The sequence below is a fragment of the Vipera ursinii genome, assembly GCF_947247035.1.
Source record: "Vipera ursinii genome assembly, chromosome: 9".
Lineage (NCBI taxonomy): Eukaryota > Metazoa > Chordata > Lepidosauria > Squamata > Viperidae > Vipera > Vipera ursinii.
The window spans coordinates 1561168-1576356 of record NC_139523.1 but is presented as its reverse complement, the minus strand read 5'-3'; the positions used below and the strand labels follow the sequence as shown (position 1 = coordinate 1576356).

General features: G+C 47.0%; 1 protein-coding gene across 1 annotated transcript in view; it reads left to right on the top strand.

The window, feature by feature from the left end:
- The window catches only part of MACF1 (microtubule actin crosslinking factor 1), a 348186-nt gene that overhangs the window by 212087 nt on the left and 120910 nt on the right, over nt 1-15189 (top strand). Inside the window, exons 37-42 of the mRNA XM_083369263.1 lie at nt 26-296; nt 963-5191; nt 7404-7619; nt 8007-8156; nt 9567-9761; nt 12386-12544. Of these exons, the coding sequence (XP_083225389.1) occupies nt 26-296; nt 963-5191; nt 7404-7619; nt 8007-8156; nt 9567-9761; nt 12386-12544 (5220 nt within the window). The remainder of the gene's footprint in view (nt 1-25; nt 297-962; nt 5192-7403; nt 7620-8006; nt 8157-9566; nt 9762-12385; nt 12545-15189) is intronic.

Genomic DNA, 15189 nt, shown 5'->3' with positions numbered 1-15189 from the left:
TTCCCCTCCCTGCTCCCCTGCCCAGGGAAATGAGGCTATTGCTGGAGTGCTAGATCTTGGCACAATGGAAGCCTTCTCTGTTTTTGACGCCATGCAAAAAGGTCTCCTAGACCAAGAAACAGGCCTTCTGCTCTTGGAAGTCCAGGTGATCACAGCTGGTCTGATGGTTCCCAAAGCCAGTGAAAAGCTCTCACTGGCAGAAGGCCTGACAACAGACGTAATAAATGGCAAGATCTACCAACATTTAGAGGAACTGCAGAATGCTGTCGAGCTGATCAAGAACATGCAACTCAAAGGTAGCCCATTTCATCCTGTTGTTGCTGCCATCGAAAATGGAATCATCAGTGAAAGTGCTGGGCTAAAAATAGCACAAATACAGCTTCTCACTGGAAACTTTATAGATCCTTCCAGCCATGAGCAAATCGGTTTAGAAGATGCTCTTCAAAAAGGCATCATTACCAATCATTTTCATGAAAAGTTGGTATCTTGCTTGAAATCTTGTGAGGCTTTGACTGACCCAAATTCAGTTGAGAAAATTAGCTTCAGTGATCTGATGCAGCAATGTGTCCCTCACCAGGAGACAGGACTGAAATTGCTCCCAATAAAACAGGTGCCAGGTGGGGTGGTGAGCTTGCAGTCAGGCCAAGAAGCAAGCATCCTCTGTGCAGTTCATGAAGGACTAGTAGAAAAGGAAGTGGCAATGGGATTACTAGAAGCCCACCTCTTTGCTGGTGGCCTTGAGGACCCCAAAAGTGGCTGCCAGTTAACTGTGGAGGATGCTGTAAGACATAATTTAATTAAACAAAATCTGGCTTGTGATCTTCTGGCCAGACAACTGCAGACCGGTGGCATTATAGATACAGTTACCAGAGAGAGATTTTCATTAGACAGAGCGATGGAAGGAGGCCTGGTGAAATCAAGGCTTGCAGTGATGATCCTGGAATCCCTTCATTCATTTGCAGGACTTGTAAGGCCTGAGTCAGGAGAGATTGTGCCTGTTATGGATTCTCTGGAGCAAGGTATCCTAACTTCTGAGCTGGCTGATAAAATTTTAAGAGGCAGGCAAAACATCAAAGCACTTTTTATAGCAGAGACTAATGAAATTCTTTCATGGAAGAAAGCTGTCGATTGTGGAATCCTGAATAAAGATCTTGCCAAAAAATTGAAGTCAACCTGCCTCCCTGACTTCATTCCAGGGATGCCCCTTTCTGGCCCCTCAAGTAGCTTCCAGAGGAGAAGCTCTTCCTCTGCTCAACCAGTAGACCATGGAGAAGAAAACCAGGGTCCCTCAAGAAGCAGTGAAGAAAAGATGCTGTTCTATTTGATGACTCACAGCTGTGTAAACATCCACAATGGTGAAAAATTGCTTCTGGTAGAGGGGGAGTTAAATAGTCTGTCCGAAATCCTTGCACCAGCAATAGAAAATGGCTCTAGCACTGACCTCTTAGAAGCCAGCAAAATGCAACCCCAAGAATGGCCTGAGGATGTTGGCAGGAATGCCACAATTGAAGAAACCGGATCCTGCAGTGAAATTATTTTAAAGAAACTTAATTCGTCTGCATCAGAAAACAAACAGGAACAAAATCTGCAACCCCACATTTGTCTACCTAGCAAAAGGATCGAACTGGAAATTGGAGATATAAATGAATGTGTGAACGTGAAGGAACAAGAAGCAGAAGCTGCTCTTCCAGGAGACTTAAAAAGCGAGATGGATGAGCCGAGAAGAGAGCAAGGTTGGATGATGACACAGAACAAGAGCCGCATGGAAGTGCAGGAGTGCAAATCCAATTTTGAAACTGAATTTGGGAATAAAGAAGTCAAGTGGGAAGAGGCAAAGCATGAAAAACAACTACCGGAAGAGGGAAAGATGACTTTGGAAGAGCAAGAGAGAGAAATGGGAAAAAGAGATGTTAGAAAAGAAGTAGATTTGACTGCTGACAGTTTGGAAAAGATGGAAAAATTTCACGTTGTAGTAGATAACGCTGTAGAAAAGTTGACTCTTGCAGAAGTAGATAGGAGGCCAGAGGCTACCAGCTGGTCAAGCATGGGAAAAGTGCAGAATGGATCAACAGACGGCCTTTTGAATCAAGCTGAAGGGAAACCTGCAGATGGACATGTAAAGAGAAGGCAGCTGGCCGCAGACAAAAGAGCAGCTCCTGCCTATCCAAGGGCTGGTTCTGCACTGGCAAAACTATCTGCAGAAGACAGCCCTCTGGACGCGCTGCTGACACAGCTGCAGGAAGGTGGCATAGTTCATGAGCAGACAGGGAAGAAAATGCTCCTGGATGAGGCCCTTGCCTGCGGAGCTGTCTCCAGCCATACAGCCATTAAAGTGATGGGGGAGATGAAAATGTTTAGTGGCTTTTTTGATGCAGAGACCTCTGAGTCATTAACCACTGAAGAAGTAATCGGTGCAGGATTGATGGATGAGAATCTTCTCCAGAAGGTATTAGCTTCAGATCAGGCCATAAGTGGCATTATTGACCCATGGAACAAAAGCATTTACTCCATCAAGGAGGCATCTGATTTTGGGCTTTTGGATAAAGAAACTGCCACCAGAATTTTGGAGGCACAAATAGTTACTGGAGGAATTGTTGATTTCAAGCGTGGCAAAAAAATGTCAGTCACTTTGGCTTCCAACCTTGGCTTAATACACAAATCCACTCAAGAAAATCTTAAGAAACTGGAGAAAGCATATAAGGGCAAATATGCTGAAGACACAATTAAAGAAAAACTCATAGCTCTACAGGCTGAAATAGGAGGTATCTTGGATCCTAAAACTAAAGAACCACTGACCATTATCCAGGCTGTAAAAAAGGGATATCTGAGTGAGGAAAAAGCCTTTACGCTCCTAACTAAACAGATAGCCAACGGAGGCATCCTTCACCACAAGACTGGCATGAGACTTTGCGTAGAGGATGCTCTGGAACATGAATTGATTAATGAAAACCTCTACCAAGATCTCAAAAAGGCAGAAGACATATGCCTACACCATTCCATTTATCCTGAAATGCACAAAATTGTGTCCCTACCCCAGGCTGTATCCCATGGGTTAATCAGCTCAGATTTTCAAAGCAAAGTTCAAGAAATACAAGCCTCAACTGGAAGTATATTTGATCCTGTTTTGGGCCAGAAAATTACGTTGACTGAAGCTGTTAAGAAAAGGTTATTATCCAAAGCAATTGTGGGACAAGCAGCAATTGCCTCTGAAATGAAGGAAGCTATTCTTTATCCAGGAAGCTGTAGATTGGTCCCATATTCAGAATTTGTCAGAAGGAGCAAAATTGACATTGCGTCAGGGCATAGGTACTTAGAAGTTATTCCCTTTCAAGACACAAAAGATGAGGTGACTGGGAATGTATTGTTGATTTCTCAGGCAGTAAAACTTGGCAAAGTAGACCCCATGCTTGCTTTGAGATTGCTGCAGGCTCAGGCAGACACAAGTGGCGTCCTGGAAACTTCTACTGGCCAAAGACTGTCACTGGCGTCTGCTGTGGAAAAAGAAGTGCTGGATGAAGATACAGCTAAAATCATTGCTATTAATCAGATTTTGACTGGAGGGATTGTTAGTGCTGAGAGTGGAAAGCGGGTAACCTTGAAAGAGGCCATTGAAAAAGGCTTAATCACCCCCAAATTAGCCGATGCAATTCAAGAAGCTGATCCAATCACCAATAAATGTGATTTAGAAGAACCTAAAGGCCTTGTGCCCCAGAGGTTGCCGCAAAATGCTGCCTCAAAGCCTAAAACATTGGCCCTTCGTAAATATCCTAATAGTGAAGAACCGAGGACGCCGTCTGAAGCAACGGACTCCAGCTCATTGAAAGCAGGTGGGAAGATGGCGGTAGATGAACTCATTCCCCCTTCCCCTGTCTCAACTGCGGGCAGCTCATTCAGTCAGTTTTCAGAGGAGAACAGATTGGTACCTGAGCTTGCCTTCATGTTGGACCCAGTTGAAGACCTGAGAATAAAGACCCAGGAAAAAAATAGTAAGAAGAAAAATAAATTGAGGAAGAAAGAACTTTTTAAAGGAGAGCTAGAAAGGCAAACAAGAAGTAATCGTGAGGCCGAAAAGATACTGGAAGGAAATTTCCCCGTGGACACTAGCCCAGTTAACGGAGGCCAGGAGCAGAAAGAAAAAGTGCTTCCGCTGGAAGAAAGTGCTTGTGTGTCCCTTGGCCTTGAAAGGGCCCATAGGACCCCGTGCCTAGGATCTGCAGAGGGGCAGGCACCCAAAGAACAAAATAAAGAAGAGGGCGATGTACATTTTCAAGGCTCTACCAAGATTATGTCCAAGAAGCAGGCTGATAGCAAATTGCTTGGGGATGCCAAAATGGGGCTACCAAGTCAAGATTCAGAATTAAAAGCTGGCGAACTCCGCACTTTGAAAAGCCTCGACTCAAAAAACATTAAGAAGAAGAAAGCAAAAAAGATTAAGAAGCAGAGCGCTCTGTCGTCAAGTTCCAGCGAGGCCACCGTGGCAAGAAGGGCCAAGGTGGAGCCAAGCCCGAGCAGTGCAGAATCCTTGCAGGAAGGCTCATCTGGTGGGGTAAGAAGCCCACTTAAAGAAGGTGAAGTTACAAGGCAGGAGCGTCAGGCAAGCAGGAAGGAGCAGGAGCATGTTGGGGCTGGAGAGAACATTGCAGATGATGGGAAAGTGAGTATTGCCCAAAAGGGAGACGCATCAGAGAAGGTTTCTGAACAAAAGGAAAGACTTTGCAAAAATTCTGTGAAAGATACCACAGAAGAACAAATATTGCTTAAAAAAAACCAAAAACCTTTTAGCTCAGAAGAGCAAGTACACAAGGTAATGGACTATGTGGAATCCTTTGGCTCTCCTGAATCAAAACCAGAAGATCTTCAGAACAGAAAAAAGTTAGAGGACAAGTTAAGTCCTTACTCCTCTGTGACATCATTCGTACAAGAAGTACCTGGAGAAGATGAAAGCGTTGGTGCTAAAGAGCTGCCCGTGTCTTCAGAAGCGGAAGAGTCGTGGCGAGAGAGTGACATCATTGGACCAGAGGGACAAAGGCTACAAGACGGGGAGTTTCCAGAAAGGGAAAATGATCCTTCCGGAGAGTCATGCATGCAGCAGGAATCAGAAGGAATCAGAGAAGTTGAAAACGTTGATGATTCTTCCTGCATGGTTGAAAATACAGAAGAGAAATGTCAAGATGCTTCCACATCTACCAAGGTAGGTAGTTTAAATCTTATGGCTGCTCATGCGTATCTCGTGGGGTTAAATAGACAACTAGAGTATTCCTGAAGACAAAGTAGATACGTAGTGAACGTTGTCTGAAAGCCACTTTAGTGTAGTGGCGAAGGGAATCGGCTCGAAACGGGAGAACCTGCCTTAGGCACAAATGGATGACCTTGGGCCAGTCTCTCTCTCTCAGCCCTAGGAAGCAGGCAATGACAAACCGCTTCCAAAGTCTTGTGAAGAAAACTGCAGAAACAAATCCCATAGTCTTCTCCTTGAACTGTCAAGGTGAGAACTATGCAGCTTTATAGCTGCTTTATTTTATGACTTATTTAACTATATTTACTTGCCGCCTCCTGTCTGGATCAAAATCCAGAGGACGGCTAACAAAGTTGTACACAGTAAAACAGTTTGTAAATTATCTAGCATAAAGGGTAACATCTGCACTAAAATGTTTAAATTGAACAATAATACAGCTAAAAGGCTAGCCAGAATTTGATATGGCCAAATCCAAAAACTAGTTTAATGCAATGTTGGAATATTGTCAATGATGGGGACCGGTAAACATTTTTTGGAAAGGGTTTTAAGAAGGTGAGGGCATTCCAGAGAAATGTTTGGTAGAGTTTTGAAAAAAGATGTTTAGCTTTAAAAAATGTGATTGAAAAAGAAGAAACGGGGGTATTTTTAGAAGGAAGTAAAAGTGACTCAGTGTAGCAAAGTCCCAGAGGAAAAGAGATGCTCCTCTCCTCCTGTACAAGGAGAGGCCTGCTCTTTCTTTCCTGCTCTCCCAGGCTCCTTTGAGCAAACGGCTTTGCCTGAACTAGAGGAAAGTCTCCAGAGTGCGTGTCTGGTGCAGAGGGCTCGGCTGATGGAGCTGAACCTCCCAGAGCTGCAAGAGACTGACTCCACAGTCACGGAGTCTTGTAACTCTGCCTGTGTTTCCCCTCCCCTCCTCCCTCTGACACCCCTGGGAGTCATGGAGGAGCCAGCCTGAGCCTCTTCCTGATGCTTAAGGAATGATTTTGCCCTTTCTGGTTTTGGAATGGCTCTCGAATATTTGCCTCCAGGACCATTTTCATGGTTCTCTGCAGGCAGGATATGCCAGTCAGCTGGGCCTGAGACTAGGAGCCATCTTGGTCTGGGCCTGTAGCTGCTCCTGTGAACACAATACAGGGCAAAGCAAGATGCCCTGCTTAATTTTCATTCTTCCTTTACTTCCTGGGCAACGGAGAACAGAGGATCTAAGGAAAACCAAGTACTGTTCTGGGTAAAACAGCTTTGACCTGAGGGTTTATAACTCAGAGAAGAGACTCTGTTATTCCAGGGAAGGAAGGATCCCTTGGCTCAGATTAGCAGCTTCCAAGCCCTGGAAATTTTCCCTGTGGATCCAAGCCCTTTGCAACTCCCCCTCCTAGCCCACTTCCCTCTGCCAGTTGGATGGAGTTGCCAGTCTTTGGGATGCATGTCTGAGACTAGAAAAATATGGTTCTGTCAAAAGCAGGTGAACTGGGTATGTTAGGGATGAATCCTTGCCTCAGTTTCCAAATGGTTAACAGCTCTTGACTATTCATGTCTGTCTGTGTTTCTTTCCTCCTCTTGCTTCCCAAATTGCCTTCATGTGCCTAATGTCTGCTGGGCCAAGAATGAAAAATGGGTGGACTCGGTAGCTAATCACAAAGATTTGGAATTATTCATGGCTGAGTCCTGCTCTTGATGAATTGGGCTGGGAGAATGGAGTTGCTTCCTGCCCTGTCTGTGTATTTGGATTGGGCTCTAGATACTCTTGGAACAGATTGGTAATGTGCTCTATTTGTAACTCTCTTTTTTCTCCCCTCTCCAAAAATAAAAATTATGAGGGGAAAGATATAAAAACCACATTGTGCCTTCTGATACTTAGGGGCCTCAGTTAAGAAGCACTCTTTAAGCCCAGCCTCCTCTAATTACATTTAATTATACTTTAGCCATGGAAAGAGGAGCTTTGTGGGAAGCAAAACCTGAGGGGTTGGCTTATATAATTCAGCTGTTTGGCCCCAATTTAGCTTCATGCTTGGACAGTGATGCCAGGGCCAGAGCTGTGGGTCTTCTGCTCGGGCAGGGTGAGGCTGGCCTGGAACGGGCAGGCAGAGGGAGTGTGAAGCCCAGGTTTATTCCAGATTTGGAAAACGCTTTCCTTTGCTTAGGGTTAACAGCATCCTCTTCATCTTAGGCCTTGGATGGGGAACTGAAGGATCTGTCAGCGCCTGTGAATCAAGAGCTGGAAGCTGCGGAAGGGATTGTGGCCAGCTCTCCTCAGGAGATCTCGGAGCAATTATTGAGGGTTTTGGAGAAAGACGCCAAGAACCTTTGGAAGTCTTTTGACTCTGTCAATGACATCCTGACATCTTGGCCGCTAAACCTTCACACTGCAATAGAAGCAGAAAAGGTATTGCCTTCTTTAAGGGCCAAACACATTCCTGGTGGGAACAATTTATCAAACAGGGGATAGTTTTGGCACTCAAACTCTCCAGAAAAAGGCTGGGTGAAAGTGAAAGATGATGTGTTTCCCCCCCCCCCCACGTGACGCAGAGCAGTTGATCTGGGAAATTTCTACACACGTACATGCATCATTAAGGAGCTCTTTTGGTTGGAAGAGAGGAGCTTTATTTTGAAATGGAAAAAAGATGGCTGACTGGAAAGACTCCCATTTAGTTTCATTTCAGAATTGTCCCATATCTTGCAAGGGTGACTGTTTTTGGTGCCTTTTGTTAATCTTGCTTTGCTTTTGTATTCATATAATGGTGTTAATTCTCTAGTCTCTTTTTGCTCTAAGGCTAAAATCCGAATCCGGCATGGCGAACTCCATGGCAGATTGCAAGGGTTGCTAAAGTGGGTGACAGACACCACCCAGCAACTCAATGGCCTTGAATCCCACGCTGTGACTGAGGCCAGCGGCTGGACCCCCTACCTTCAGAGATACAAGGTAGCCATAGCAACAGCCATGTTAAGGTTGTCTGTAAAAGAACAATGCAGTTTTGGGGATGGGGTGGAATAGGTGGAGGTGACATTTCATTAACTGTGCTGTCTTCATCTCTTGAGACCTCGCCACCGTCATTCATTCTCCTGTTAGCTGTTTGAGCTTGCAAAATATCACAAGATGCGGAAGGCAGCTTTTTGAACTCAGCTGCATGGCTCTTCCAGCACTGCACGTAACAGGCCTTGACCTCACAGCTGCCCCTGGAGGATCTGATGGGAGATGCTTTCCAGGGCAAGGTCACAGGCCCTTGGCTGCTGGCATCTAGTAGCCAGAATTGCCTTTCTGATTCTTGAAATTACTCTTTCTTTCCAGGCAAAAAGCTGTGGGGGTTTTTTGTGCCAGTTTCCTTGTTCTCCCCCACAAAACTTGGACTCATCCAGGTCTGTCCTCTCCCTTGGATGAACCTCTTCCCCCTCCTGGCAACTGGAGCTTTTGGCCTGTCATTGGGAGGGGTGAGGGATGGATGAATGCTGGCAAGCTATTTATCATCCATGTGTTTAAATTTATAAATAGTGCTTTGGGCCAGGACCCATTATAATACTGTAGGCAGTGACTTGTTTGGGTTGTAACCATCCATAGTGATGAATTCCGCAGGCTCTTGATATGGGAATTAAGAACAAATTTCCTTTCTAGAGTATGATCATGGGTGCTGGATTTGTTCCCTTCCTCCCATGAGAGAGACATTTACGGTAGGACTTTCATGAAAAGAGGGAGTCTCCGGCTTCAGCCAAACACTGTTGGGCATGGCTTACTTCCCTGAACGGTGAAAAGAGCACAAAAGCAATTCAGCAAGTTGTGGCTTAGTTTCCTTTAGAGAAAAGAGAGCAGCACTGGATCCCATTTTATTAAGGACTGTTGATTCTTTTTCTTTCTCTTGGTGGCAGGGAAAGGATTGAAAGTTGTAAGGTTAGCTTTTAATTAGCTACAACCGAAATGTGGTTTGAATACAGGACTGTGCCATTAAAACATTTAGTCTTATGACACATGGCAGGAAAATCGTCTCCCGTGCATTTGCAGATGTGGTGGTGCTCTAAAAGAGGAATGGCTAATTCATGATATATGTATCCTAATCGATGTAATTGAGCTGTCACTGGAAGACCCTGCCCTGTGGTATGCACCACCTTGATGATTTCAGAGGAAAGAAACTCTTGGAATCTAACAGACCAGGGATATTGGTTTGTTGCTGGCCAGGGAAAGAACACAATGGAAGCTGACTTTCAGAGCAAAAAGTAATCCGATGAACTGTACCTAAGATGATGCTCTAATGTGGTTTCTTCCAGTTGAGTAATTTCTGCCCAGCCTCTGAATAATTGGCCTTGCTAACGGTTTCTCTTTCTTTTCTCTTCATATGGCCAGGAACTGGCAAAGCCCCTCGCAGAGACTAAGACTCACCTTGATGAGATGGCCTTGAATATCCAGTTCTTCCTTTCGCAGCACGGGCAAGACTTGAATACTGAGCAAAGTGGGCAGTTGCTGAGGCTGCTGAATGACCTGCAGAGGTCTTTTCGGGAGTTGTCCAAGAGAGTGACCACCCGCACTGAAGTCCTGCAGGTCTGTCCCCAACCAACAGAGCTGATGGAGGAGATGACGGGGTGGACCGACCTCTTCTGGGCTGCCTTGTCCATGACAGGGAGAAGTGTGGTTGTGGTGGTGTGTGCATGTGTGGCTCTTCCTCTAGACGGAGCAGTGGTGCTCCTGCTGGGCTTTGCAAAACCTTTAGGCTGGTCTCATCCAGGACACGGAACAAGTGGAGAACAAAAAGGACTTCTTCTCCTGGCTTTTTTGATCAAGAAGGGCTGATGGATAGAACTGTCTTGGGCAAGGAAGACAAGCAGAATGTCTGGAGGGCCGGGAGGATAGACAGGCAGGCAAGGGAGGTCACAACAGAGAGAGTGTGACCCCAAGATTAGCCGTAGTCTGTGAAAAATGCAAATGCATGAGGGCAAGAGTCATCTTTTGGGCTGTCACTCAAATGTGCTGGGATTTGTACATAATGTACATAAGCATGAGCTCCTCTAATTTATTACATATGAAAAAAATTACACATGAAACAATCCTTAGAGGTAGCCAACCTAGATTAGGTGTCCCCAAACCTTTCAAGTTGATGGGCACTTTATGGATTTTGAGAGCAGGTCATTGGAGAAGACTTCTTCCAATTAAAGTATTGGATTTTGCTCCAAATGCACGTCTTTGAGTTTTCTCTGCTGAAAATCAAATTGCATTTTATGCACTAAAATAATTTAAAAGTTAGTGCACCAAAATTCACTAAATGATTGTAATGCAATTATTGCTTAGATAAGGTAAAGGTAAAGTTTATCCTGCACATGTGTGCTAGTCGTTTCCGACTCTAGAGGCCGGTGCTCATCTCCGTTTCAAAGCCGAAGAGCCAGCGCTTGTCCGAGGACATCTCCGTGGTCATGTGGCCAGCATAACTAGATGCCAAAGGTGCACGGAACACTGTTACCTTCCCACTCTAGTGGTCCCTATTGTTCTACTTGCATTTTTACGTGCTTTCGAACTGCTAGGTTGGCAGAAGCTGGGACAAGTAACAGGCGCTCACTCTGTTACGCGGCACTCGGGATTCAACCCGCCAAACTGCCAACCTTCTGATTGACAAGCTCAGCGTCCTAACCCACTGAGCCACCACGTCCCTATTGCTTAGATGCACATCTCCAAATAAACTAGAAAATACTTTATTGAAATGTCTGTAAATATTTAAAATTAACTCAGCAATGTGCCTGTTTTTGTACAATATTGCTTCTGTTTTAGGAAAATATGGAAATAATTATTTTTTTCTTTTAAAGGAGGCATGCATCCTCCGAGGTTTTCTGAAAATTTTAATTCCAAACCTCAAATTGCGTAACTTTATTAATGATTCTCTATAAAAAAATATAGCAGCACAAAATATTCTGCCAGCATCCCTGTTTCGATGGGGGCACAAGTGACTGGGTTCCTCTCCTTGCTAGAGAGAAGCAGGGATAGGGATTAAATTAATTGTGGTGTTGTGTGTGTGTGTGCATACATGCATGCAGGGGATGTGGGGGGAGGGAGGATTTCATTCCCAGTCTGAGGGAGAAGGTAACTTTTGCAAAGACTGCGGTTGGAGATGGAGGAGGGAACCTGTCCCTGCTCATATGCAGCGGCCCAGATCCAAATCTCTTTTCAGCTCTAATTTTGCCCCCAGCCGAACTTCTGGGTTTCAGCCCAGCCTCCTCGGACCCTGACACCTTCTCCTTGGGCTGCCCACCTTCCTCCACGCTTCTGGACACAATTCGGTGTCTGTTGCTCACCCCCCCTCCCGTCTGCCCACCTCCCCTGTTCAGGGAAGGGGTGTTTTGTTTAACACTGCGCTGTTCTGCCTCTTGTCTCTCTGTGTGTATTAACCGATGTGCTTTGCCTTTTCAGATTGAATGTATCCCATCCCTAATGCAGAAGATCTCCTTATGCTGCCGAAGAGCACTTTTGAGGAGAGCTTCTCTTACTCCCTTTCTCAAACTGCTTTTGTCATTTGGCTTAAGACTGACAGAGAAAGCAGGACGAGGATCAGCAGGGGCCAAGCGTTGAGAGAAGGATGGTCCAGGGTCACACATCATGCTCAATCACCTTAAAGTTACTCTGTGCCCAGAGCAGCCTCCCCCAACCCAGCGTCCTCCAAGGGTGCTCGACCTCAACTCCCACAATCTCCAGCTTGCCTGGAGGGTCTGAATTGAAGTCCAACACCACTGGAAACCACTAGTTGGGGAAGGCTGGCCAAAAGACGTTTGTGTGGAATCTCTCTCTGTCTTGCTCTCCTTCACCCAGCCAAACACTCTGGGCCTGTCTCAGGAATGACCTCTCGTAGGTCACTGTGGTCCTGCAAAGGCATTCTACGTGGCCTTTTTTCTTCTCAAGACTGCAAACAAAAATTGACTTAGGTATTTTCTTAGGCTGGTGACAAACATCTGAATGCCTTTGTCTATTTCTTCCCTCCCACAGCATGAGTTGAGTCCTATTGTAAAATTGACATGGAAGGGGAAAGGTGCAGGTGAGCAAGAGAGAGTAAGAGACAGATAATGCATCTTGTCCTCCAGAAATTTCTGTTTGTCTGTTTTACATTTTCTCTGACTTTGTTTTTTATTTGTTTGATAAGCCTTAAAAAACTCTTTCATTTTTAAAAACTCCCTCTTGCCATGTAGACACTGCAAGAACAACAAGCCATACGAGACCACAAGCTGCAGGAGATGTGCACCTGGATGGATCAGGCAGAGGCCCGTCTGCAGGGTTCCCAAGCAGCCACAGCAGGGGCTTCGGGAGAAGACCTCTCTGTCCTGGAACACAGCCAGAGAGATGTGACCGTAAGCACGAGGCCTCCAGGAAGACCTTAGGGTGAAAGGCAGAACCTTTTCTCGGTGCCTGGGGGCTTGATGCGAGAGCTTCCCTCTCCCATCGTGCCCTCCGTGAGGGAACCGTCAAGACTTTAAGCGGTGTTTCTCAACCGTGGCAAATGTAAGATGGGTGAACTTCATCTCCCAGAGCTCCCCAGCCAGCAGTTAAAGTCCACCCATGTTGAAAAACACTGTTTTAGAGGGCAAAGAAGATGACCTCAGGGGAGGGATGCGGGAGCCATTCTGCGGCTGGCCTTCCGCTTTGCGCCCCCCCCGTCGCGGGGTTACGGGACCGACCAGGTGGTTCCGTCCCAGGCGCCTAATGGACCCTGAACGGTTCCAGGAGGCGCTTGGATCTGTGCCTGCCATCTTCGCTCACAGCTCGGTCGATGCCTTAGTGGAAGCCTGGGAAAGGGCGGCCGAGGAGGCACTCGACCACGTTGTTCCCATGCAGCCCCTGACCTGGCACAGATCCCGGCGGGCACCATGGTTCTCCGTGGAGCTCCGGGAGATGAAGCGTTGGAGACGGAGCCTAGAGAGCTGTTAGAGGTCCAGCCAGTCTGAGTCTGATTGATTGCGATTAAGAACCTTCACGAGGTCTTATCTCGCAGCGATGGAGGCAGCGAAGTCTAATTACTTCGCTGCCCTCATCGCGTCCGCAGATAATCGCCCGGCTGCCCTGTTTGGTGTGACTCGCTCCCTCCTGAATCAGGAGGTGAGGGAGGAGCCCCTGCAGGGTCGTGCCGAGGAATTTAGTCAATATCTGGCGGATAAAATCGCTCAGATTCGGGCCGGCCTGGACTCCGACTGGGCAGAGTCTGACGATGGGGAATCGAGCGGTCTTGGAAACATTACTTGGGAAGAATTCGATCCTGTGACTCTGGAAGAAGTGGACAGGATCATGGGGAAGCTGAGTTCCACCACTTGTTTATTGGACCCGTGCCCCTCCTGGCTGGTTTATGCAGCTCGGGAGGAGACACGAGGCTGGCTCCAGGCAGTAATAACTGCTTCTTTGAGAGAGGGTAGCTTCCCCACCTCCTTGAAGGAGGCGGTGGTGAGGCCCCTCCTCAAGAAGCCTGCCCTGCACCCGGCCATTTTGAACAACTATCGTCCGGTCTCCAACCTTTGCTTTTTAGCGAAGGTTGTTGAGAGTGTGGTGGCTCATCAGCTTCCTCTGTTCCTGGAGGAAGCGGATTATCTGGACCCCTACCAATCGGGCTTTAGGCCCAGGTACAGCACAGAGACGGCATTGATCGCACTGGTGAATGATCTCTGGCGGGCTTGGCACAGGGGTTGCTCCTCTGTCCTAGTCCTATTAGACCTCTCAGCGGCTTTTGATACCATTGACCATGGTATCTTACTGCGGCGCCTCAGGGTGGCACTGTTTTACAGTGGTTCTCCTACCTCCTGGGTCGTTCGCAGTCGGTGTTGGCAGGGGCCTCTCGTTTGTGGAGTCCCTGAGGGGTCGGTCCTCTCGCCCCTCCTGTTCAACATCTATATGAAGACGCTGGGTGAGATCATTCATGGTTTTGGGGTGGGGTATCATCAGTACGCTGATGATACCCAGCTTTTTATTTCCACCCCAGATCAACCCAGTGATGCCTTCTCCGTGATGTCCCGTTGCCTGGAGGCAGTGAGGGTCTGGATGGGGAGGAACAGGCTTCGTCTAAATCCCGACAAGACCGAGTGGCTGTGCATACCGGCATCTCAGGTTGTCCATTCTATTCCATCTTTATCTATAGGGGGTGAGGTGTTACCCCCCGTAGATAGGGCTCGCAACTTGGGTGTCCTTGATTCACAGCTCAGTTTTGAAGATCATATAGGAGCTGTGGCCAGGGGGGCTTTTGCCCAGGTTCGCCTGGTGTGCCAGTTGCAGCCCTACTTGGACCGAGATGCCCTACGCACAGTCACTCATGCACTCATGACCTCTCGGATAGACTACTGCAACGCTCTCTACATGGGGCTGCCCTTGAATACCACTCGGAGGCTCCAGCTGGTGCAGAATGTGGCCGCGTGAGTTGTGATGGGGGTTTCCCGATACTCCCATGTAACACCTCTGCTCCGCGAGCTGCATTGGCTTCCAGTTGTCTTCCGGGTGAGATTCAAGGTGCTGGTGACCTATAAAGCCCTAAATGGCATGGGTCCGGGTTATTTACGGGAGTACCTTTTGCCGGCGTTAACTTCCCATCGTCCTGTGCGCTCCCACAGAGAGGGCCTCCTCAGGGTGCCGTCGGTCAGGGAATGTCGACCGGCAGCCCCCAGGGGGAGAGCATTCTCTGTGGGCGCGCCTGCCCCCTGGAATCAGCTCCCTGTTGAGCTCCGGATGGCTCCCGACCTTTGCTCCTTCCGCCACGACCTGAAGACTTGGATATTTGAACTTGCCTGCCTGAACTGAGGGACTGGGATTTTAGATCTTAAATTTTAAAAATTTTAAATTTTAGAATGTGTTTTATTGTTTAGGGCTATTGGTTTAATTTCATTTTAATTTTTGTATATTATGTGTTGTTTATAGTGTTTAATTGCCCTGTACACCGCCCCGAGTCCCTTGGGAGAGGGGCGGTATATAAATCCAAATAATAAATAATAAGTAAATAAAAGGGGCTGAAGGATTTTTC